The sequence below is a fragment of the Phyllostomus hastatus genome, unplaced genomic scaffold, assembly GCF_019186645.2.
Source record: "Phyllostomus hastatus isolate PE091 unplaced genomic scaffold, TTU_PhHast_1.1 phas_contig_41, whole genome shotgun sequence".
NCBI classification, from domain to species: domain Eukaryota; kingdom Metazoa; phylum Chordata; class Mammalia; order Chiroptera; family Phyllostomidae; genus Phyllostomus; species Phyllostomus hastatus.
In genome coordinates, this window is record NW_025333876.1 from 3,729,934 (window position 1) to 3,756,125 (window position 26,192).

The 26,192-nt window shown below is 41.3% G+C and overlaps 1 protein-coding gene across 3 annotated transcripts in view; it reads left to right on the plus strand.

The window, feature by feature from the left end:
* The window catches only part of MTUS2 (microtubule associated scaffold protein 2), a 590,055-nt gene that overhangs the window by 450,748 nt on the left and 113,115 nt on the right, over positions 1-26,192 (plus strand). For all 3 annotated transcript variants that reach the window (XM_045844783.1, XM_045844782.1, XM_045844784.1), the window contains one exon: positions 5,328-5,539. In XM_045844783.1, coding sequence (XP_045700739.1) covers positions 5,328-5,539 — 212 coding nt within the window. The remainder of the gene's footprint in view (positions 1-5,327; positions 5,540-26,192) is intronic.

Genomic DNA, 26,192 nt, shown 5'->3' on the forward strand with positions numbered 1-26,192 from the left:
GAAAAATTAATATTTCTAGTTCATTAAAAATGTATAAGAAATAAGCCAGAGCCATGACAAAGCTGGGTGCCTAACAATGAGAGACCAGATAGAGAAGCCTGTGTAAATCTGGAATTTGTGGAGGGCAGCGTGGTCCCCAATGGATTAGGAAGAAAAAGAAATCTCCCCCTGCAGGAGGAGCTGGACTGGTTGCAGCTTTGGCTCTTGAGAAGGTGGGGAGGGAACCAGCCCTACCTTACAAATTCCTTACCCCATATCTGCCCTGCCGAAATTTGAGAACTGAATTCCATGCTACCCTTGTGGTCTGAAAATTCTATTCAAAATGCTATAGGACTTGTGTCCACTTAGGAAAATAAAAGCAAAATTGTTACAGACACAAGGAAATATAAGCCACTACATGTGAGGTCCCTATGTTCTAGGAGAAGTAATGGTATTGTGTACTTTTAGACTTTAAGTTAAAATATATCTGTTAAAATTTCTATAATAACCAATAAAATAGAGTATATAGTTCTAAAACAAAAAGAATGGAAAAAGTTGGAATGAGGAGTAAAAGTGTTTTTTATCAATGCAAATGAAGACGAAAAAAGGAAGGAAGAAGTAGAGGGAAGAAAAGGGGAAATTAGAAAGGGAAGCAGAGAGGGAGATGGGAGAAATGGAAAGAATAAAATATTGAAAATGAACTAAAAAGTGTCCTAATGAATGCACACAAACAAAACCCTACATTAAGTCATTCCTGCCCTCACCCAGGTTCAGGACCGGCTGGAAGGACATTTCCCACCCCCTGCCATCTTCTCTTTACCTTCGCCACCACTAGCCAGCCCCAGGCAAACAGTGCTGATACTAAGTAGGAGAAGAGGGTGCCAGCAGACACACCTTCTTAAGGCTGTCAAATTTGTGTCCTATGAGACTTTTCTTTCTTGTTTACAAGTGTTAAGGTCATGAGCCTTCTCTCATGAGCCTGCATATGGTGTATATATTCAGGTTTCAATGCTGCCTTTTGTTTGTTATCATGTCAGTTAGGCTTCCAGCTTTATGATTAAATCAAGCTTTTACATCCATTAGAATCCTCTGGATAGTGCCAGATGGCTGCAGATGAATATTTAATATTCTCTTTCCACTCTCTAGGGTGGTTCTTCTCCCCAGTGCTCAGTCTTTGCATGCACAGGGCTTGTATTCATCCTTGTGAGACTAATATTACTGGCTTTAACCTCTGAGTTGCCAGTTGTCGCTGGGGTCATCATAAAGTCTACTGGCCCTAACCTGCATTATGGAGCCAGCAGGACGGCTACAGAGAAATTGTGACTGGGGCAAGATTGAGACAATAGGAGGATGTTGTAGATTTAGCATGTGTCCCCAAATCCATGAGGTCTGTTGGAGATGTTGTAGAGGGGATCAGCAATGGGGTTTCAGTGCTAAGAGCCCTGGGAGTAGAGGATATGTGCAGTGAAAGCTGTCAAGTATTTTGGCCCCTCCAAAGCACACAACATAAAGCATGTGTATTAAATCAGCTGTCTGTGGGTCTGGGTATTTCTGCTCCTATATTTCATATCACAGAGATACACTGAGGACAATCTTTGACAACTGGGAGGTTTACAAGTAGTGAACAGTAAAAAAAACCCTGGTATTTCTACTCTCTTTTTTCACTTCAGTGAAAGAACCATCGATAGGCCCTATTTTGAAGGTCTTTATTCATTAATGCAATGTCCTAGTTCAACTGGGTAGAAATCAGGATAGTGGAGGAGGCCAGAGTCTGACCCTTTAAAGAGACCAAATGCACACAGAGACTGTGCCTGACTGTAGGGAGAGGCCACTGGCTTGGCTACCTGCTTGGAGCCCTCAGCCACCCCTGGGGCAGTGTAAATATGGCAGGGGACAGGGAAGGAAGTGATAACAAAACTTTTCAGCACCTGGAAGTATCTTCAGGACATGGTGTGTGCCTCATTAAAATGGGCGAGGTGGCTCTTCCAGAGAAATCTGAAGTGAGCCACCGTCCCCACGCCCATGCAGTGCTGACCACGTGCTCCACGTGTTCCCTGTGGTCGCTGCTGTGCAGAGGTTTTCATCTCATGGTCCTGTTAGCCCTTCCTAAGCAGATTGTCATTTAGCTTCATTACAACTGGCTCTGAAGAGAAGACAGCAGAAGCACACAAAATCCTCCTTAAATTTTAATAAAACAAGTGAAGGTGGCTGTGTGTCAGTCATCTCTCAACATAAGCTCTCTGTCCCTGGGACAGTAGGTGAGCCTGGGCCACCGTCCTCATGTACCATCCTGGGGAAGGTGTCACATTGGGCAGACAGGAGAGTAAGTGACAGAATAACACTTCATGGAGTTAACCAAAAAAGTACTTAACAAAATTGACAGCACAAGAAAGAATACTGTTTTTAGTGAGGACCATGCCGATGATGGTAAAGTGATTATTAGTCCTAGGTGTTCTATTTGATGTGTTTAGAAAATGGCAGAACACTTTTTTATCTAAAAGCAGTAGAGAACTCCACAGCCAGCCTTGTTTGTCTGTATTTCCTTCCTACAGTCTTAGCACTGGGTCTGGAACTTTAGTCTATGCTGGGACATTGGTTGGGTGTCACATGTGCAGCCAGCCAGGAGTCCCCAACAAGGACTGGCTTCATAAGATAGTTTGGTACCACAAATGAGCTAAATTTTCACTTAGTGTGTTGATACCAAAAGCTGGTGTTTTTAGGGGAGCCTCGTTTTAGATCAAACGTGTGTTTTTTGACTCCAGGAATAGAAATGTGGACTGAGTGTGTCGACATTCAATGGAACACTGAAATCGAATGTGCAAATGAAAGCAATGTTACATTATAGATGTCCATTTGGGGGTGCCACAAGATGAGATCCAAAGAGGCACTGGGCAGTTGAGATTTAAATGTCATCTTGAAATAAGGAGAAAGGTGGGAGGGTAGTGGTTTGGGACTTCAAAGGGCAGGAAGACCACTCACATGGAGATGGAAAGCAGATGTTCAAAAAACAAGTGTTTGCTGGGCCATCTTTACAGTGGAACACAGAGAGGACTTGATCAAAGGGGCCTTGCTATGTCCCTCCCTGTCCATCGCACCTGGTTCAGATGAAACTGCCGTTATCCGTGAGGGTGGCTTCCTACCTGGAGCAGGTCCTCTGCCTAAATTCCTTTAGACAGGTAAAGGGGGAGGGGCAAAGGATCTTTTGGAGACTTTTGGTCCTTAATAAACAGCTTATCAATATTCCAAAGGCATATTTGGGGGTGGCAGACTTTGCTTTCCTTCAGCACCAAGAACAGGATTTCACCAAACCCTCTTATACTGTCTATTTACTATCGACTGTAATTGCTAACCTGATGATGATGATGATATTGACAGTAATATTAATGATAATGGGGAATAAATCTGACAGCTAAAAATACATGACAACATGAATGCTTACTAATACCTACAAGCTCAGACGTGACTCTCTGTGTCCTAGATTGCAATTAGCTTTAATTCACTGAGCTGGAAGTATGTTTATTATTTCCTTCAGATTTCTAAAAGAAGTGTCTTCTATTGTATCAGTGTCAGTCACCTGGTACCTCAATACATTAATTACAACATTGTAATGTTTCATAAAACCACCAGCCACAGCAATAAAATGGCAAACAGTAATCATGAAAAAAATCCACCTTAGGTCTTAGCCTGTGTCTTAGGGTTCAATGCATGTAGTAACTCTCACATATTTTCTTGGTAGTTATTTTTCTTTTGTGTTCAGTATTGAGAATGTTGGGGTTAAGTACATATTAAAATTGATTTGCCTACAACATGCAAGTGAATTTTCTGGAATATTATGTACTGTCACAAAGACAGTTTTAAAGAAGCAGTAAGTTCACATTGTACTGTTAAGTCATGCATTTTGAGATATGTACTATGTGAGGTCCCACTGCAATCTCTGATGATTTCTTAACAGGAAGGAGATTTAGTTAAAATTGTCACAGTTACCACTGAATTAACAATCAGAAGTAGTTAGAGCAATTAACCATCCTTTCCCCTTAGAAGATGAGGCTACTGTGCGTTCTAAGCCCATTGCTTCGCCCTATCTGTGTATCAGGTACTGAAGAGGCTACCTTTTCTCATTTGTTTATATGTTACTCCCTGGCATTTTGGAGGTGGGCGAGCCAAAAGACAAGAGTGTTTGAAATATTAAAGTTTGTTCATGACTGTGTGGTCAGTGTCTATGTCATGTTCTCCAGGGTCTTCTTGGGCAAAGGAAAGAGCGTGCTTCTGGAATACAAGTCCTTTGTGCCCCAGAGAGACTCTCTGGGTGTCAAGTCTGCCCAAGCACCCATGAGAACAGCAGCCCCAAGGAAGAGCCTTGCATACCCTTGGGCCTTGGACCATGACGCAGTGCTTGTCTCTGTGCCAAGGCCCCTTTCCTGGGGCCTTGCCTTTACACCTTCAGTTCTCCTTAAAGCCTCGCCCACTCTGTCTCCAACCCCAGGAGGAGTTTCTGATTCCTTCCACATTGCCCCCCCACCCTGATGACACACACTTACACCTAACATTTGCCTGGCAGGAACCAGAGTTCAAAGACTTCATGGCCCTGAGAAGGAATGAGTCCTTTCTTCTCACTGCAGTGGAGCATAACCAGATGGGGACAGTCCACACAGGTTATGAGCTATTGTATATTTATAAAGATAGTTCAGGCCACTGTGCAATGAAAGATGAGAAGAAGCAGGATTTCCCATGAGAAAGTGAGAGGTCACGGTGGCTTGGACTGGACCTTGAGTTGTGGAGGTGGTGTGAGTGGTCACATGGGGAAAGGTTTTGGAGGACATTGATGCTGCAGAAATTTGAAGCCAGAAAACCCTGGAGCAGAGGTAATCAGAGGTGTGGCTTGAACCTGACTTTGAAGAAAGGGTAACTAGAAGGATGGCAGAAAGGGAGGGAAGGACACGTGGGCAGTACTCCCTGATGCTCAATTAAAAGGTTGCTAGGCTACAACTAGGGCTTTGACCTGAACTGATTGATTTATTTGCCATTAGACATTTTCAAGGAGTAATTCCGTGAATATAAAACATCTGCTCCATCTCTCGAAGCAGACCTAGAAGAAATGGAGGAAGCTGGAAAGAATTTGGCAGTTCGGCCTGTTATTCTTTTTCCAAGCATGAAACCTTGCACTTAGAACCACATAAACAGAGCAAGTATTTTAAGTCCCTGCTGCTTTTTTCTTTCTGATACTTACAATGACAAACAATGGCAATTCCTTTTTGGCCACTTGCTCTTGATGAAATCCTGTAATAAGGAGCTGTTGTCCCATTTGGGCTGAATGTTTTTTCACAAGTGACTGTTTTTATTTTAAATAGGACACCCCAAGCAGAGGAGCACAGCTCCCCGGAATGGGTTTTCCCCCAAGCCGGACCTGCAGGCCCGTGAGGCAGAACGGCAGCTGGTTCAGCGGCTCAAGGAGAGGAGTGAGCAGCAGGCCAGGCAGCTGGGCCTCCTGCAGGCGGAGCTGAGACGGGCTGTCCGTGGCTTCCAGGCGCTTGCAGTGTCCACTCAGCACTTCTTTGGGAAGGTGAGGCTGTATTCTGTGAATGTTGAAGGGCTCTTTGTTTGGGTGAAGGGCAGCCATGGTGATGGCTATTTGTGTGTATGCAAGTATGTGCAGGTGCGTGCGTGTGTGTTATTTGGGTTAGGGATTTGATTTTCAGGAGATTATAAAATATCCGGCCACATGTTTGGGAGACAAGTTTATAGTTACATGTGAAAGAAATTAGTTTGGAAAGAATGATTTACTAACCTGATTCCAAAAGGAAAAATTATATCATAAAGAAAGGAAAGGACATAAATGAATGTTTTGAAGGTGACATCTTTGGAGAAAATGGAGCATGTGCTTGTTTGTACTGAAGATAAGAGATGGTCAGATTCTGAAATTTCTGCCCATTTCAGGTCAGAGGGAGACAGGACTGGCTGCTGGTGGGAGGGGCTAGACTCAGAGCATCTCCTCAGCGCCTCCCAGGGCCTCATGGGAGTTGGGGAGGACTTGCTCCCTGGGTTGTTTCTGGAAATACAGACAGGGGTGGTTTCTTCTCAGCAAGTAAGTGTCCAGAGGCTCTGGGGCCATGAAGACGCAGAGTCTGTTATTAGCCATGGTGCAGTTAAGCTTCCTGCCCCCACTCCCCAGGAATGTAGGCTAGGGGAAGCCTGGGGCTTGAGTGAGGATATTGGTGATCCACCATGAGGCAGCCAAGGCATGTTCAGGGGAGAAAATGAACATTTACCTGGTAGGTTTAAATATTATGAGTTAGCATATTAAAAGCCAATAGGACTTTCTGGTATCTATAAATGGGAGGAAGTAAAACGCAATATAAATGCTCTCCAAATAAGAAAGTAGACTAGCAAAATTCCTGGCTAATTTAAAGGGGAAAATCGGAAATGATAAATAGCACCATGTCCTCTGGTTTTATTTATCATCTGAAGTTTGAAGTGTGGAGGACTCTGGCCTTTTGTGATGCCCTCTGCCCTCCTCCTTCCCCAGTGCATTAAGCCCAAGCTGAACTCTGCTGCTGATATGTTCTTTTCACTTAAAGCTTTCAGCAGAAAGAGCCAACTACCAATTTGTTGGAATGAAGGGCAAGATGAACAGGTTTCAGGTTACCAACGATTCTAGCCTCCTCCTTAGACAAAATGTTACCACTAGCAGTAATGTACCAAGTTGAATTTCCTATCTTCCTTTCTGGCCTAGTACTATTGATGTCAACCTTGAACACCTGAAGTGGCTGTATTCCCATGAAAAGGGAACCCTAGTGCACTGTTGGTGGGAATGCAGACTAGTGCAGCCACTGTGGAAAACAGTATGGAATTTCCTCAGAAAACTAAAAATGGAACTGCCTTTTGACCCAGCAATTCCACTGCTGGGATTATATTCTAAGAACCCTGAAACACCAATACAAAAGAACCTATGCACCCCAATGTTCATAGCAGCACAATTTACAACAGCAAAATGCTGGAAGCAACTTCAGTGCCCATCACTAAATGAGTGGATCAAAAACTATGGTACATTTACACAATGGAATTCTATGCAGCAGAGAGAAAGAAGGAGCTCCTACCCTTTGTGACAGCATGGATGGAACTGGAGAGCATTATGCTAAGGGAAATAAGCCAGGCAGTGAGGGACAAATACCACATGATCTGACCTTTAACTGGACCATAATCAACAAAAGAAAAAAGCAAGCAAAATATAACCAGAGACATTGAAATTAAGAACAATCTGAGAGTAACCAGAGGGGAGGTGGGAGGGGATAATGGAGGGAAGGTGGAAGGGTTTTCAGGAACCACTATAAAGGACACAATGACAAAACCAAGAGGGGGTGGAAGCAAGGGAGGGAGGTGGGTTTGGCTGGGGTTGAGGGGGAGTGGTGGGAGGAAAATGCAGACAACTGTAATTCAATGACAACAAAATAATTTTTAAAAAGACATTCTGAAAAGGCCAAAATAAACAAACAAAATTACAAATACATTTTTGAGGTGTCAAAGAGGCCTGCTCTGCCATGGTAAATAGTGAACATTTTTTTTATTAGAGAAAGATCAGCATGTTTTTTGTTCTTCAGCTGGATGTGTTTCCACTGACTGTTAAGTCTTTAGTGAAGAGAGGAAAACACAGTGGTTCACTGAAGATCAGCAGTAACATTTCCATTGTTACTCCTTTCATGCATCTTTCACAAAGTCACAGGAAATCCTCGATCGAGTTTTCATGTGGGCAGACACTGATAGAACATATTGGTAATATGAGCAGGGTTTCCCAGTGGGAACTTTTGGACACCATTTATGGCATCATGGCAGAGAAGAGAGTTTCTGTGCTGAAATTAAGAGTCAGTTCCCTGTAGTTGTGGGTTTCTATATCCCAGGAAAATTCCTCATTGGCACATGGACCACAAATTTTATTTCTGTGCAGCATACACATGGCTTTTAAATCAGGGACCAAAAGGACTGGCAGGTGCTTTGCAAGGATCTCCATCAGCCCTTCTACTACTAGAGCTGTGCACAGCCTGACATTTCAGCAAGATAGATGGCAGACACGAGTTTCATTTTCTCTTCAGTAAATCACAAACAGCAATTCCAGACAGGCCTCCCAAATGACCATGACGTTTCACCTCTCACATGGTGTATTCTTTTGAACTCTCTCCAGATAAATCCCAGAAGAAAATATGGACAAGTTAAAAAAAAAGTTTGTAATTGGACATAAGTGGCTTCCACAAAGGCTGTCATGTATCCTATGTGGTGTAGGACGATTGATTTGAGTATTTGCCAGTAACACCAAATGAGACGGGGGCAGGGGTGAAGCACCTGGGAAACAGAGGCCAAGGTAGCTGGAAGCCTCCAATGACAGAGCATCTGTGACAAGGGCCAGTGATCCTGAGATGATCAGCGTCACTTCTGTGGGAAGCCAATGCATTAGTATGTATGAGAAATGGTCATAGCCACAAATGCCCTCTGTGAAATGCATGGCCTTTCTACCCAGCCTCAAAAGACAACAACATTATTTTTTACACTTCTGATTTTCTGATAGAAGACCCTGCTGGCACTCAACACATCTGTCTTTTCTGCACTGTAGCATATTCATCTGCAGAGCATGGCACAGTGGAGAGAGGGTGCAGTGCCAGCCAGGAGTCAGTCCTGCCTCCACCTCCTTCTAGCTATAGATCTCCAATGAGTTACTGGACCTCTTTAAGCCTCGTCATCACCAAAAGGGATAATATCCTTGCCTTTGTTTGGGTCCTTGCTAACTCAGTCACCTCTGTGTGAGTCTCAGTCTCCTCAGTTTCAAATAGGACTAATAACTTTTCACAAGGCGAGTGTGATAATGTTGTGAATTAATGGGTAAAGGAACCCTGAACAAATATTTAATAAAACATTCTTTTTGAGTACAAGGAAATCTGACAAAGCCCTACCTTCAAATATTTTACTCTCAAGCAGGATGAATAAGACATAAATGAGATATAATACATAAAGTTAAAACAGTACAAACCACTCTGATTTCATTCTGTATGTATGTAAAGGTTTTGGCCTGGATGTACTTTAAGAATAGAAGTAATTTTTGTACTTGAGCTATTTAGCTGCTGCTTTATACTTTCCCCACAATGTGCTGATGCCATTAAGTGTATATCGGAAGTCAGTCTCCGTGTATGTGAAATCACTAGAAAAAAAGACTCAGAAGCTGGATAAGAATCATCCATTCCTGCCCCATGCTTTACAGCTCCTGGAAGAGTGGCTGTGAACACCGCCAGCTGTGACACAGCCTGAGCCTGGTGTCCAGAAATTCTAAGGTGCCGCATTTAGGTGCCAACACCAGCCTCTCACTTGTGCTGCTTCAAGGCAGGTCTATCCCTGCAGCAAAGCACAGTCCTTACCACCCACCAAGTGAATCTGTTGCACTCTGACCCCAGACCTCTGGGTAGTGTGGTAATGAGTGTAACTGTCAGGGACTCGCATTTCTGAGGGTCAAGTGGAATGATGTTATTTTTCTATTTCTGCCTGGTACATAAGAAGTCTACTCTTTTTTACATTTTTTATTGAAATTATTGAGGTGACATTGGTTAATAAAATTATATAGGTTTCAGGTATGCAACTCTATAATACATCATATATATGTGTATTGTGTGTTCACCCCTCAAAGTCAAGTGTCCTTCTATCACCATTCATCCCTGCTTTACCCTCTTCTACCTTTCCGTTCCCCCTTTCCCTCTGGATATCATGGTGCTATTGTCTGTGTCTATGAGGTTTTTTTTCTTGCTGAATTCCTTCACCATTTTCACCGAGGCCCCCAGCCTCCCTCCCCTCTGACAGTTGTGAGTCTGATCCCTGTATCTATGACTTTGTTTTTATTTTGTTTGTTAGTTTATTTTGTTCATTAGATTCCAAGCATAAATGAAATCATGTGGTACCCATCTCTGACAGGCTTATTTCACGTAGCACAACAGTCCCCGGTTCCATCCATGCTGTTGCAAAGGTAAGATTTCCTTCCTTTTTATGGCTGAGTAGTATTCCATTGTGTAAGTGCACCATGGCATTTTTTTATCCACTCATCTACTGATGGGCATTTGGGCTGCTTCCATAGCTTGACTGCTGTAGATAAACTGCAGTGAACATAGGGGTGCATGTGTTGTTTCAGTGTTTCAGGTTTCTTCAGATGTATTCCCAGAAGTTGGGCTGCTGGGTCATAAAGCAGTTCCATTTTTAATTTTTGAGGAACCTCCATCTGTTTCCCACTGTGAATACACCAGTTTGCCTTCCCACCAACAGTGTAGTAGGGTTCCTTTTTCTCCATATCCTCACCAACACTTGTTATTTGTTGATATATCGATAACAGCCATTCTGGTAGGTGTGAGGTGATATCTCATTGTGGTTTTAATTTACATTTCTGTGATGATTAGTGACGCTGAGCATTTTTCTATATGTCTATTGGCCATCTGTATGTCCTCTTTGGAGAAGAGCCTATTAGGTTCTTTGCCTATTTTTAATTGGATTGTTTAGTTTTGTGGTGCTCAGTTGTGTAAGTTCTTTATAAATTTTGAATAGTAACCCCTTATCAGATGTTTTCCCATTCAGTGGGTTGTCTTTTCATTTGTTATTGATTTCCTTTGCTATGCAAAAACTTTTTAGTTTTCTCATATATTTAATCTCATATATTTTTTCTCCTGTTTCCCTTGCCTGAGGCAATAGAGCAGAAAAAAAGATATTGCTATGGGAAATGTCCAAGATTTTACTGCCTATGTTTTTTGGGGGGAATTTTTATGATTTTGAGCCTAACATTTAAGTCTTTTATCCATTGTTAGTTTATTCTTGTCTATGGTGTAAGAAAGTGGTCACTTTTTTTTTTAGCATGTATCTGTCCAATCTTTCCAACACCATTTATTGAATAGACTATCTTTATCCTATTATATGTTTTTTGCCTCCTTTGTCAAATATTAATTGACCATAAAAGCATAGGTTTATTTCTAAGCTCTCTATTCTGTTCTATTAATCAACATGTCTGTTTTTATGCCAGTTCTGTGATGTTTTGATTACTATGGCCAATAGTATAGTTTGATATCAGATAGTGTGGTTCCTTCTACTTTATTGTTCTTTCTCAAGATTGCTGTGGCTATTTTGGGTCTTCTGTAGTTCCACATGAACTTTTGGAATATTTGATCTAGTTCTGAGAAATATGCCATTGGTATCATGATAGGAATTGCACTGGAACCATAGATTGCTTTAGGTAGTATGGACATTTTAATTATGTTAATTCTTCCAGTCCATGAACATGGTATATGCTTCCATTTATTCATATTGTTTTTCAATTTCTTTCTTCAGTGTCTTAAAATTTTTCATATATATGTCTTCTACATCCTTGGTTAAATTTATTCCTAGATATATTATGTTTTTTTATGAGATTGTAAATGGGATTGTTTTCTTAGTTTCCCTTTCTGGTAGTTCATTATTGGTGTACAAAAATGTAACTGCTTTGTGGACATTTATTTTATATCTTGTTACTTTACCGAATGTATTTATCAGTTCTAGTACTTTTGTTAGTGGAATCTTTAAGGTCTCTATATACAGTATCACATCACTTGCAAATAATGAGAGTTGTACTTTTTCCTTTCAAATTTGGGTGTTTTTATTGTCTCCTTATTATCTGGTGTAGCTAGATCTTCCAGTACTATGTTGAATGAGAGAGGTGAAAGTGGACATCCCTGTCTTGCTCCTGATCTTAAGAGAAATGCTTTTAGTTTTTGCCCATTGAGTTTGTTTGCTGTGGGTTTGTCATATATGGCCTTTATTACATTGAGATATGTTTTCTCTAATCCCACTTCCCTGATAGTCTTTATCATAACTGGTTGCTGGGTTTTATCAAATGCTTTTCCTACATCTATTGATAAGATCATGTGATTTTTATCTTTTATTTTGTTTACGTGGTATATTATGTTTATTGATTTGCAAATATTATACCAATTTGCATTTTCAGAATAAATTCCACTTGGTCATGGTATATGATCTTTTTAATATATTGTTGAATTCAGTTTGCTGATATTTTTTTGAGGATTTTAGCATCTATGTTCATCAGGGATATTAGGCTATAATTTTCATTTTTTGTAGTGTCTTTATCTGGTTTTGGAATTAGGATAATGCCAGCCTCATAAAATTGGCTTGGAAGTCTTACCTCTTCTTGATTTGGGGGGGAATAATTTGAGAAAGATAGGCATTATTTCTTCTTTGAATATTGGATAAAATGTACCTGTGAAGCCATCTGTTGCAGGATTTTTATTTGTTGTGAGTTTTGTTTTTACTGCTTCAATTTCATTAGTTGTTATTGGTCTATTCAGATTTTCTGATTCTTCATGATTCTGTTATGTAAGGTTGTATATTTCTAGGAATTCATCCATTTCATCCAGTTTGTCCAATTTGTTGGCATGTAGTTGTTTGTAATATTTTCTCACAGTCCCTTATAGTTCTTTGGTGTCAGTTGTTACTTCTCCTTTTTCACTTCTGATTTTATTTATTTGTGTCCTGTCTCTTTTTTCTTGATGAGTCTGGTTAAAGGTTTGTCAGTCTTATTTATCTTTCAAAAACCAGCTCTTGGTTTCATTGATCTTTTATATTATTTTTTTAGATTCTATTTTATTTATTTCTGCTCGGATCCTCATTGTTTCCTTCCTTCTACTCACTTTGGGCTTTGTTTGTTGTTTTTTTTTCCAAGTTCCTTTAAGTATAAAAATAAATTGTCTATTTGAGATTCTTCGTGTTTCTTGAGGGAGGCCTGTAATGCTTAGAATTTCCCTTTTAGGACTGCTTTTGCTCAGAGATTTTGTTTTGTTGTGTTCTCACTTATATTTTTTTCAAGGTATCTTTAGATTTCTTCCTTGATCTCATTATTAACCTGTTCATTGTTTTGTAACATGTTATTTAGCATCCATTTCTTTGTGCGTTTTTGTATAATTGATTTCTAAGGTTATACCATTGTGGTCAGAGAAGATGCTTGTTATGATTTCAATTTTCTTAAATTTATTGAGACTTGTTTTGTGCCCTAACATGAGGCCTATCCAAGAAAATGTTTCATGTGCACTTGAAAAGATTGAATATTCTGCTGCTTTAGGGTGAAATGCTCTGAAGATGCCAATTAAATTCCAACTGGTCTTCTGTGTTATTTAAGGCTCTGTTTCCTTGTTGGTTTTCTCTCTGAAAGATGTATCCATTGATGTCAATATGGCATTAAAATCCCCTGCTATGACTGTATTACTGTCAATCTCTCTCTTTATGACCATCAAGATATGCTTTACATATTTAGGTGCTTGTATGTTTGGTACATAAATGTTTACAAAGGTTATATCCTCTTTGGATTGCTCTCTTTATCATTATGTAGTGTTGTTTTTGTCTCTTATTATAGCCTTTAAAGTCTGTTTTGTCAGATGTTAGTATTGCTACCCCAGCTTTTTTTTTTCACTTCCATTTGCATAAAATGCAAAATATCTCTTGCCATCCCTTTTCATCTGTGTGTATATTTTGTTTTAAAATGGGTATCTTGTAGACAGCATATATATGAGTCTTGTTTTCTTATCCACTCAGCTACCCTATGTCTTTTGATTGGAGCATTTAATCCACTTACATTTAAAGTGATTATTGATCCATGCCCAGTGTGGCTCAGTTGGTTGGAGCATTGTCTTGCAACTGAAAGATTGCAGGTTTGATTTCTGATCTGGCTACATACCTAGGTTGCTGGTTCAGTCCCTGGTCTGAGCATGTGCTGTCCTCAGTGTGGGCAAGTGTAAGCCCCAGTTTGCATGCATATGACTCTTGGTCTGAGTGTGTACGATCCCTGGTTCACATGTGTACAATCCTCAGTCCATAGGCATATGGAAGGCAACCAGTTGATGCTTCTCTCTCATATAAATGTTTCTCTCTCTCCCTTCCTTTCTGAAAAGCAATGAAAAAATGTTCTCAGGTGAGGATAAAAAAATAAAAACATTAAATAATTATTTACAGATATGTATTTTATTGCTATTTTATTCTTTATAATTATGTCCCTCTGTTGTTTTCTTCCTCCTCCTCCTCCTCTTTTCTTCTTCTTTTTTTTTCCCCTTTCCTCCTCTTCTGAAAGAAGACCCTTTGACACTTCTTGTAATACTAATTTGGTGGTAATGAATTCCTTTAGTTTTTTCTTCTCTGGGAAGCTCCTAATTTCTCTATCAATTCTAAATCATAGCTTTCCTAGGTAAAGCAGTCTTGGTTGTAGGACCTTGCTTTTCATTGCTTTGAATATTTCATGCCAGTTCCTTCTGGCCTGAAATTTTTCTGTTCAGAAATCAGCTGACAGTCTTATGGGAACTCCCTTCTAGATAACTAATTGCTTCTCTCTTGCTGCTTTTAAGATTCTGTTTTTGTCTTTAACCTTTGCCATTTTAATATGTGTCCTGGTGTGGTTCTCTATGGTTCATCTTGTTTGGAATTTTCTGGGCTTGCTGAAATTGTGTGTCTTTTTCTGTCACCATATTAGGAAAATTTTTAGTCATTTCTTCAAATAGGTCCTCGAGCCTTTGTTTCTCTCTTCTCCTTCTGGTCCCCCTGTGATGCAGATGTTGTTATGCTTCATGTTGTCCCAAGAGTGTTTTAAACCATCCTCATTTCTAAAAGTTCTTTTATCTTTTTGCTGCTCTGATAGGGTGTTTTCTGCTACCTTGTCTTCCAAATTGCTGATTCAGTCCTCATTCAGCCTACTGTTTATTTCTTCTAGTGTAGTCTTCATTTTAGATATTATATTATTAATTTCTGGCTGTTTATTTTTTATGGTTTCTGTGTCCTTTTTATGCTTACTATCTCTGTTGAACTTCTCACTTAGTTCCTTGAGCATCCTTATAACCATTTTTTTAAAACTCTGTATCTGGTAAATTGCTTGTCTCCATGTCATTTAGCTCTTTTTCTGGAGAGTTCTTTCGCTTGGTGCCTTTTTCTTTGTCTCCTCATTTTTGCTGCATCTTTGTGTTTGTTTCTATGTATTAGATAGATCTGCTATGACTCCCAGTCTTTGTGGGGTGGGTTTATATAATAGGTGTCCTATGTGACCCAATAACAGAGTCTCCTTGATTACCTGAGATGTGTGCTCTAGGAATGTCCCTATGTAGGTTATGTTGGCTCTTCTGTGGTAATTGAGTCTTGTTTCTTATTGGCCTATTGTGCATGGGGTTGACTCAGGTGGGCTGACTGTGAGGATCAACCTGTACCTCAGTGTACAAGCTGCTGTGCAGGTGCTGACCATATCAAGCAGAATTCACCTCTCCAGGGTCTGGTGCCTGCCAAGATTTCCCTTTGTATATACTGCTTGTGAAGCTAACTGGACCTTGCTCTGATGTTGTATAAAGTTGGCCACTGGGTGTGTAGATTCTGGGGACCATTGGGAAGGACTCTTGTGCACACCAGTGTCAGGCACTGCCTGTGATTGACCCAGGGCATCCTCTTTGGAGCTACAAAGTGAACTACAGTTTGTGGCTGCCCATGCTAGGCCTGCGTGTATTTAGGAAGGACCAAGCTGTACACCAAGGCTAGCTTTTACCTGCACCAGTCCCAGAGGCAATTCAGCAAAAGTTCCAAGGCACCCCAAGATCTGCTTCTTCCCACCTCTACCTGCTGGCTGCCTGGTAGGCTCGGTCACTAATAGAGGCTCTGGTAGTACTTGAGTTGCATGAGATAGGTTCTCAGTGAGTTGCCAGGTAAGGGCAAGTGTGCTCACCAGATCTATACAGGTTCAAACTTGGTGCCAATGCTGGGTCTGAGGCCACTGAGCAAATGTTCCAGGGTATACCAAGTCTAGCTGCCACTTTTGGGTGCTTGCACACCTTTGTGGTGGGATGGGGTCTCAAGGAGTCATCAAGGTGAGACCAGCAGAGTTTATCAGGCCCAAACAGATCATGACTGGCCATGTGAAGGGAGAGCTCTGTACTGCTTGAGCAAGGGAAAAATGGCCTCTGTCCTAGAGGCACGCAACTCAGTCTGTCTCAGATTCTGCCAGAAGCCTGATCTCAGCAGGGTGGGGGAGCCAGGAGTTGATAGAATGGGGCTAGTGTGTCTCCCCTGAGGGGTGGTGTTGTTCAGGCTTGGGGAAAAGTGGGGAAAGTGTGCCCTGCCTCAGAGCCATGTAGCTCAGTCTGTCCTGGATTCTGACCAGACATTGGCAGGGCAGAGCCACCAGGAGTTGGGAGGGTAAAGTTCCTGGGAGCCAAGAGAGTGGGGTTAGCAGATCTCCCATGAGGAGGAAGTGCCAGTCAAGTTCACTGGAAAGTCAGAGGAATGGCCCCCACCCCAGTGCCATGCGACTCAGTCACTGACACCCCCTGAGTCTCCCCATATTTCTACACCCCAGCCCAGGCAACTGACTCCATAGCAGGACACAAGATCTGCAGTGTGCAGCTATTGGGAGTCCCACGGTCATGGCTATTGCTTTCCCCAGGCTGATGTCATATGGAGAGGTATGCTCCACCCAAGAAAGAAGGCATCTGCAGTGTGGGAGAGGGACTCAGCACAGGGATCCTGGCAGCTGTCCCTTCAGCTTTCTCCCCAGAGCCACAAAACCCAGTCTCTCCTCATCTGATTCTAGTCCACTCTGCCTTCTGTCCACTGGAGCCCAGAGTGATTGGCTGTGAATGAGATTTTATGTTGGCCCTTTAAGGGGGTGCCTGTGTCTCTAGCAGATCATTGTCTCCCTGGTGGACAGAATCACCACTAATTTTCACAGCCAGATGTCATGTGAGTACCTCTTCCTGCTTCTGGTGCTCTGAGCTTGGAGCCGGGCTTTGGTTCCCACAGTTGTCAGGGGAAACTTTGCAACTGAGATATCTCTCTGGAATTTCAGTCACTGCCTATGGGGGCGGAGCCAGCCCTTTTACACTCCATCCTTTCTACCAGTCTCATCATGGCTTCTTCTGTAAAGTCTTTGTTTTAAGACTTCTCTTCAGCTAGTCTTCAGTTGGTTTTTCAGGTTGATCACTTTATATTTTAGTTGTAATTCCAGTTTGGTCGTGGGAGGAAGTTGAATGTTGCATCCACTTATTCCACAGATGCCTTGGATCTCTCTCCTGAGAATGCTGCTCTTTAGCAGCCCCTGCTGGCTAATCCAGGGAACAATCTAGCCAGTGGTTGGTAGTCTTGTGTCAAGTGGTGTGCCTTGCCCTGTAGCATCAACTTTTATCTAAGTTACATTTGAGGGTGTATTTATTTTCATTTTATTTTTAATAAGATGTGTTATATTTACTAACTATTTTTATAATAATGTGTCATTTTATCAGTAGCTTTATGAATGTAATAGCAAACCATGTGATGTTTTTAATTGTTTGTATTTATTATTAAATAGTTTAAGCATAGAAGGCATGAAAATCAATGTCAATAATTTATGTACTTTCTAAGTTTAATAAAAATTAATTCATCAACCCTCTTTTCCCCAAAGTATGTTTGTGTATACCTTTACTATTTGATACCCATCATCTGTATTAATACTTATGAACATTTTGCCATATATTCACTTTATCTATGTTTTTATTGTTAGTTGGAGGTACATATTTTTTAATATAGTTTCTATATTTCAACTATAACTATTCTGTTCACTTGTGTTAGTAAAAGTTTTTTATCAGCTCTGCATCTACCATGTGAAAGGTTTTATTGCCCTGACTGGTTTGGCTCAGTTGGTTGGAGCATTGTCCCATAGACCAAAGGTCGTGGGTTTGCTTACCAGTGAGGGCACATATGTAGGTTGCGAGTTCTATCCCCAGATGGGGAGCATATGGGAGGTAGCCAACTGATGCTTCTTTCTCTCTTTCTGTCTCCCTTCCTCTCTTTCTAAAATCAATAAACATACTTTAAAAAAAAAAAAGAAATGTTCTATAAATGGTTCAGAAAAGTGCATGGCAGAGCTCCTTGATATCACTTCTGTTTATTGATCATCTCCTATGTCTTAGGCACTTCACATATATTATTTTAAGCCTCCCAACAACCCTACTTGGTTTAGATATTATTCTCATGTGACAACTGAGAAAACTGAGGCTCGGGGAGATTGTGTAGCATCTCAAACACAGTATAATTAAAAAGTGATGGAGCCACAACATAGATGCAGATGTTTTTCCATACATAATGATACTACTTCTGCCTCTACCCCAACCTTCCAGGTGCTCTTGATGTAGTAAGGGGAAGAAACATATTTGGAAAAACAAAAAGTGAAACAATGATCCAGAATTTAAACACTTACACAAGATGTAAAAAGAAAATGACCTAAGGTGAAATTTCACCTGTTGCCATAAAACATTGGTACGTGCTCAGGTGAATGCACAGCTTGTGTGAGTGGGGAGGGGTTGGCCTGGAAAGGAGAGCTGGGAGAGCCTGGATGGAGAGATGGGCAGGATTTGGGATGAGTAACAAGGGAGGAAGAGCTTGTGTGGAAAGAGGATGCCTAGAGCTGGTTATCTGCAAAGTGGTGTCCCCTTCCTGTCTTTGAGCTCTTTGATAAATAAATGAATCAGTGCTTGATGAGTAGAGACTAAGGGACATGAGAACTGTTTTTAAAAGTGCAGTGATTTCTCTATACAGATCGCAAGCTCATGGTTGTGAAGGTAGCCCTGCTTCAATGTCCTTGCTCAGTAGCCCTGGGACTGGTTCTTTGGTCAAAGCAGTCTATATGTGTAAAAAGGGAGGAGTGAAGAAACAGGAATAGAATCTGGTTGTAAAATAAATGTGTGCTTGCTTTAGTCATTGAATACATTCAGATTTTAAACTCAGATTCACCAGCATGAATGTCTGCCCTGAGCCCCAAAAGCAGCAGAGAAGCTATTAGGTCCGCCAGCCAAAGGACTCGGTACTTCAGAGATTTCCCCCGCTGAGTACAACTTTGACAGCAGTAATCACACCTGATCAAAATGGAAAACAGGAAGTTCTTTGTTGTTTCCTAAATCCTAAAAATGACTATTTAAATACAGTGTTGTATCCCTCCGCCTTATAAGCAGTGTCCTGTGATAATCTTCTCTTGCCTTAATTATACTTTGAATAACTAAATTTTACTTTGAATAACTAAAGACTTAGAGAAAATGTCAGATTTAGGTTGGCATTTCTGAGTTTTTCAGCATATAACCTGGTGGGAAATGTTAGTGAAGCAAATTGCCCCAATGATTGCTGTTCAGAAAGAATATTATATTCATAGAAGTTAATGTCACCCACTACCTGGCCATGAGAACCATGAGTATTTGCTTTTACTCTTAGGAATCTAACTTAAGAAAATTCTTAGCATAATCCCCCAAATACCATAATATTCCTAATATCAATGAATAGAAATCACCCAGCTGTGACAAGCAGGGCTTTGAATTAATAAGAATCCCTGATCTGTGTGTCAAAAATGGAAAACATTGTAGTAGATGGAAAATAAAACTCAAAACTGTAATGTCTGCTCAACTTTTTGGGAAGATCCCCAATACTGGGGCCCGATAAGACCCAACTTCATTGATGATAATATAAATTTCATAGTGAATAATAAGCTATAAATAGATACTTGACTAAGACAGAATCAAGTTGCCCCCATTCAGTTCATCTCTCTTACACTTTGTCATAAATGTTTTTTTTTAAATTAAATGATATACCTTTTGAATACATTCACATACAGTATAACAGCATTTTGGTCAAAGATGGACCACATATACGATGGTGGTCCCATAAAATTATAATGGAGCTGCTAAAAAGATTCCTATCAGCGAGTGATTTCCTAGCCATTATAAATCATAATGCCGCACATTAGGGTTTTGCGCCTCTCTTTCTAGCAATAGCAATGTTAGAATCTAGAAGTGCCTGGGGGCACTCACCTCGGCCATGAGTTTCTCACAGACATCTCTTTTCTACACTAATGTTATGACTAAACCAACTTGTTTCTTATCATTGCAAGAGGCCATTCAGTGATAACCATTAGGAAACTTTGTGGGGAAAAACAAGTTTATTATTTGCAGGTCCTGGGCTGTATGAGGTTGAAGTCACTGGTTGAGAGAGAAGAGAGGGAGAGGGAAGTGCCTAGGGTTCTGCTTATATTGGCATGGAGGGTGGGCCTATGGTTTCCTTGGTTTCCTCTGACTCACTCTTTATTGGTGAATTTAAACATAAGAGTGAGATTTGAAGTTTGGGAAGAGAGAAAAAAAAACAAGTAGCCCAAATGGTAAGTTAATGAAATCAAGAAAGATCTAAAACAAAGAGCCCCTCAGTAGGGGGAGGCACCCTGGCCCTTTATCTAGTTGTGTAGCCTGCAGGGCATCAGCAATCTAAGCTTCAGTCAAGCACTTTTGTTACAAAAAAAAAAAAAAAGAAAAGCAGCCAACCATCAGGGCTAACACTACAATTACACATGTGTGTGGTGATGCTGGTGCAACTACACTGCCTGCAGTATAAAGTATAGCACCTACAGTTACAGTATGTGCTATACCACCCAGGTATGTGTAGGTATGCTCCATGATGTTCAAACAAGCATGGAATCACCTAACAGAACATTTCCCAGAACCTATCCCCTTCTTTAAGTGGTGTGTGACTGGACAGAGAGATGCCATGGGGAGAGAAAGACAACATCCACCTATTCCTTTCTAAAGGAAACCTGCACACTTTCCCCAGACCCTGGTTAGCAGTCGGGTAAAAGTGGTCTGTAGTAAAAGTAGATGCATTTAAAATATCTAAGATGTGGAAGCCAGTGTAGTTTCCCTGCAGTCCTGGGAGGCAGCAGTGCATGGTGGGAAGGGTACCTCACGAGGCTGTTCTATTCAACCCATCCAGACCCCTGCCTTCTGATAAATACCAATGTCTCTGCTTGTGTGTCACTGCAAATGTGTTTTAAATAAATTAAATGTTGTAAACTTCTCTTAAAATAAAAACAAGTTGAAGAAATGATAACTCTAATATAATTACTGCCTGAGGAGATAGGCAATATGGTTGCCTCAGCTTCAAACCCTTTTTTTCTGTGATAGATGAGTTTTTTAACTTTCCTAGACCTTGGTTTTTCTATTGCCAAAGGAACTCAGACTCTGGAGGCTTTCTTAGGAATAAATGATAGAGATTTATTCATAGGCCTTAGAATTTGCAAACTGGAAACACAGCTAGGCAAAAACCCAGAGGTGTTCCAAAAAAGAAAGAAAAGTCCAATGTTCTTATAGTAAAAAGCGCATTCTTGAGAATTGTTAATCCTGCATTTTTAGCCCTAGGATGGTCCAGAATGGTTGTCAGTCAGGTGTCAGGCAGCCGGGATGATGGATGCCAGCTCGTCTCGTCGTGTCCAGTGGTTGGATAATGGATGTCAGGTGGATATAAACATGAGTCTTTCAGGGGATTATCAAGCGACCAGGATACATGAGGCTTTCAAGGGTAATTAGAGGGCTGTTCATAGGTCCAGAGGTCAATCCAGGCATTGATGCAGGACTGGAAAGTTCAAAAAGGTTTAAGTTCTCAGGTTAGTTAGAACAAGAATGGAATCTATCTTCAGGCCTCAACCTTCATAATACTAACAATAATTGTAGCAGCTTGGTCACAGTGACTCCATCTTATATGCTCCCTCTCTTCACCCTTTCTTCAGTATAAAGTGGGGTGACTGAAGGTCCACCTTCAGGGACAAGACCACAGTGAAGGGGCTCTCATGCCCTGACATCTGCAATTTAATTCCTTCCTCCAGCTGTGGCAATGCTGCCACTTAAACACACAAGTGTCTAGCTCCTCCTTGGGTGATGGAGGATACCTGTGAATTGGTGTAGCCCACCTTCAATGTGCATGCTATGACCATCACAGTTTAGAAAATATATTAGATTTTTCTCTTTGGCAAAACCATTTTTAAACAGCCAACTTCTGTGAAGCATTTAAAACATGGATGCATTTCTAAGGATATCATCATCTCCTGCAGCTTCTCCAGGACACTGCCAGCACAGACGGAGTAGGGGGAGAGCAGTGGAGTAGTGTCCTGATGAGACTAAGCCCTCTCCTCACCTGCTTTTGCCATCTGCTTTCTGAGAGGTGAAGGTTCGGGGCTGAGCTATACTTTGTTATCCAGGTTAGAACTGGGAACGAGGGTCCCTTTGTGTAAGGCACCTGGTCTTACAGTTCATAGTGAACTGTGCCGAGAACCTCCCTCCACACCTCCCACCCTTCTTCCCCCTTGGTATGGTACACTCAGAATTATCTCTGATCCACATATACATCACAGTCCACCCAAGCCATCCTGTGTAATTCAACACCCATTTGTTACATGGAAGATCTGAAGTCTAGGTCTCAGACCCTGACTTCAAAGTCTGGAGGAAAGATAATGTTTAATTAATTAATATATTTTATTGATTATGCTATTACAGTTGTGACTTTTTTCCCCTTTATTCCCCTCCACCCTGCACCCCACTTCCTACCTGCATCCACTCCCTTAGTTCATGTCCTTGGGTCGTACATGTAAGTTATTTGGCCTTCTCCCTTTCCTATACTGTTCTTAACCTACTCCTGTCTATTTTCTACCTATCATTTATGCTTCTTAGTCCGTGTATCTTTTCCCCCATTCTTTCCCCTCCCTCCTCTGCTGATAACCCTCCAGGTGATCTCCATTTCTGTGATTTTATTCCTGTTCTAGTTGTTTGCTTAGTTTGTTTTTTTGTTTGTTTGTTTTTTAGGTTCAGTCGTTGATAGTTGTGAGTTTGCTGTCATTTTACTGTTTGTATTTTTGATCTTCTTCTTTTTCTTAGATAAGTCCTTTAACATTTCATGTAATAAGGGCTTGGAGATGATCAACTCTTTTAACTTGACCTTGATCTGGGAAGCACTTTATCTGCCCTTCCATTCTAAATGATAGCTTTGCTGGATAGAGTAGTCTTGGATTAAGTCCTTCCCTTTCATGACTTCAAATACTTCTTTCCAGCCCCTTCTTGCTTGCAAGATTTCTTTTGAGAAATCAGCTGACAGTCTCATGGGAACTCCTTTATAGGTAACTGTCTCCTTTTCTCTTGCTGCTTTTAAGAATCTCTCCTTATCTTTAATCTTGGGTGATGTAATTATGATGTGCCTTGGCATGTGCTTCCTTGGGTCCAACTTCTTTGGGACTCTCTGAGCTTCCTGGACTTCCTGAAAGTCTGTTTTCTTTGCAAGAGTGGGTAAGTTTTCCTTCATTTTTTTTAAATAAGTTTTCAATTTCTTGGACTACCTCTTCTCCTTCTGGAACCCCTATGATTTGGATATTGAAATGTTAAAACTTGTCCCAGTGGTTCCTAAGTCTTTCTTTATTTTTTAAAATTCTTGTTTCTTCATTCTTTTCTGGTTGAATGTTTATTTCTTTCTTCTGGTCCATATCATTGATTTGCATCCCAGTTTCCTTCCCTTCACTCTTGGTTCTCTGTATATTTGCTTTACTTTACTTTGCCTTCACTTCTACCTCTATTTTGTGACCATACTCAGCCATTTGTGTGAGCATTCTGATTACCAGTGTTTTGAACTCTGCATCTGATAGGTTGACTATGTCTTGCTTAGTTCTGTTTTTGGAGTTCTGATCTGTTCTTTCATTTGGGCCATATTTTCTTTTTCCTCATCACACCTGTTGTGTTATAAGGGGTGGAGCCTTAGGTATTCACCAGGGTGGGACAACCCACGTTGCTGCATTGAGGTGCTGTATGGGGGGGAGACATCCAAGAGGGAACAATGATATTTGCTCTGCTCTCGGCCAGCTTTCAGTCCCTTCCCCTACTATCCACAAGGAAATTGGGCCCTTCTGGTGCTGTTTCCATGTGGGTGGGTTTGTTTACATTCTAGGACCCTGTGGGTCTCTCCAGTGAACTCACCTGTTAGGCTGGGAGTTTCTCCTACTGTTGCAATCCCCACAGATTTTTACAGCCAGAGGTTTTGAGGCTTTATTTCCCTGTGCTGGAACTCTGGGTTGCATGGTGTGTCTAGCTCCCCAGTTGTTCCTCCTGGTTTATCCATGCAAATGTGCAACTGCCTGGTCCTCAAGCTGCTGCCTTGACCTGTGGTCCTCTCACCCCAGCTGCCTATCTCTGCCCCTCCTGCCAGTCTGGATGAATGTTTCTTCTTTAACTCCTTGGTTGTCTGACTTCCATACAGTTCAATTTTCTGGCATTTCTAGTTATTTTTTGTTTTTAAATTTCTTCTTGTCTTTCTTTTGGTTGTACAAAGAGGCAAAGTGTGTCCTCCTGTGCCTCCACCTTGGCCGAAAGTCCCAGACATTTGTTTAGATCACTGTAGAAAGGGGGGATTCCTCCAACCAGGGACTCTGGGGGCCCTTTAGAGAGGACAGATGCTGATGATCCAGCCCCCCAGAGTAAGTACCATTTCAGTCATCACAGGAGGAGGGATCCAGTATTTTATGGGGCATACTCCTTGTAAAGGCCAGGATGGCTCTGGGAAGAATTTGATTTGCCTAAATGTTGGAGTGTGAGACTGGAAATAACCAGAAACTAGCAGAAGGGTTTCAGGGCTTGCATAGCACAGTAAAGAGAAGGGACTCTGAGGCAGTCAGGAAGTACAGAGAGTTTTGGACAGAATATGAAAGTGTTTGAAGCTGCATTTGAGGAAGACAAATATGTTAGCAGGTGAGATGCATGGTAGGAAAGCTCCAGGTAGAGAAACAATTATGAGGCTTTGCTAGACTAACTAATAATTCAGGCAAGAGGTAAGAGGGCTGGAAGGAGGATCAAGGGTAGGAAGGAAAGGGCAGATACAGGATGTGAGGCTCCAGGTTGTGATCCAATTACGGAGCTTGGTGGGGTTTTAATGGTTACAAAGTGTTCCAGATGGTAAGTGACAAACTCTCACCCCAGGAACTCCCAAGCAAAACCATAGAACTATGGAATTGTAAGTGTTGAGAACTTAGGACTTGTGTGTGTTTATAACTTGGAAATATTTAAAGGTGTCATGGGTTCTCTTGTTAAATATCTTCTATGGAACTGCATACTCTGTGCATCAGCAAACTCTCGAGGTCCAGGGCCAGTGGACCCATAGGGACAGGCACATTAAAAAATAATAATAATTTTATATATATATAATATATATATATATATATATAGAGAGAGAGAGAGAGAGAGAGAGAGAGACTCAAATATTGCCTGTCCCTTTGAAATTCAGAAGAAATTGTCTAGAATATCATCCCACATTTCAGGGGTATCGTATGTCCCATTCTCCCAGGAATTTCAGGTCAGAGGAGCTTCTGTTTTTTAGAGTTACCTGTGGCTCTGAAGTTCTGTTTCTGTTGAATTAATTTAATTTATGGCTCCTACCATCTAGCTTGTGCTAGTGTGTTCCAGCAACGTCCCTCCACACCTAGTATAGCCTCCCCACCCCCACACCTATGTTGGTTTCCAAGATGGTTTCTGCTTTATGATCCTGGGGAGTTATGAGTATGGAGTTAAGTATAGGGTTCAATGTCAGGAGAGAAAAAGGAAGCTTTAGAAAAATCAATATGGGGGCCATTTGTACAGAATTGACATAAAAGGGGATGAGACTGACAGAGTGTGTACACAGGAGAGAAGAAGACACAGGGCACACCCCTGTAGGGGCCAGAGGAGGAGGAAAGCAGAAGGAACAGGAGTGGTGAGAAAGGTATTGTTGGAAACAGGAGAATCCCACCTCAGAGAAACTAGGGAGACAGGGAGAGAGGGATTTCTAAAAGGTGAGGGCGCTCTGCAACACCAGGTACCAGACAGTGGATGAACATGAGAAAGAATGAATAATACCCTAGAACTTGGCAATTTCAGATGTAAACAGGTAAGGAAAACTGGATTTTCCTGACTCCTTGACAATCAAGTGTTTTAGCAAAGTCTGGCCTCCCTTCTGCCCACTGTGAAGCAGGTACTTTATCCTGTGAGAAATGGCAATGGTGACATCTACAGGGCATAGTCTGGAAGTGACAATCTGTGCCCAGTGAGAAGAGCACATACCAAGCATCACCTTCAGTTCCAGGGAGTATTCACAGAGCAGGTGCTGTTCCCTTCCCCCATTCACTAAAGCATGAGCTACAGGCCTGCGCATGCCACAGATGTAATTCAAACTAGTTTTGAAATAAAAAACACACAACTGCTTTCATTTTTCATTTTATTCCTGACAATCAAATTACTAAGACAGCAAGAATAAGATTGATGTCATATACATTGAGGTACACGACATAGGCAATGGTTTGCCTATGAGATAATTCATAAAAGAAATTATGTGTTTCACAGACCTAA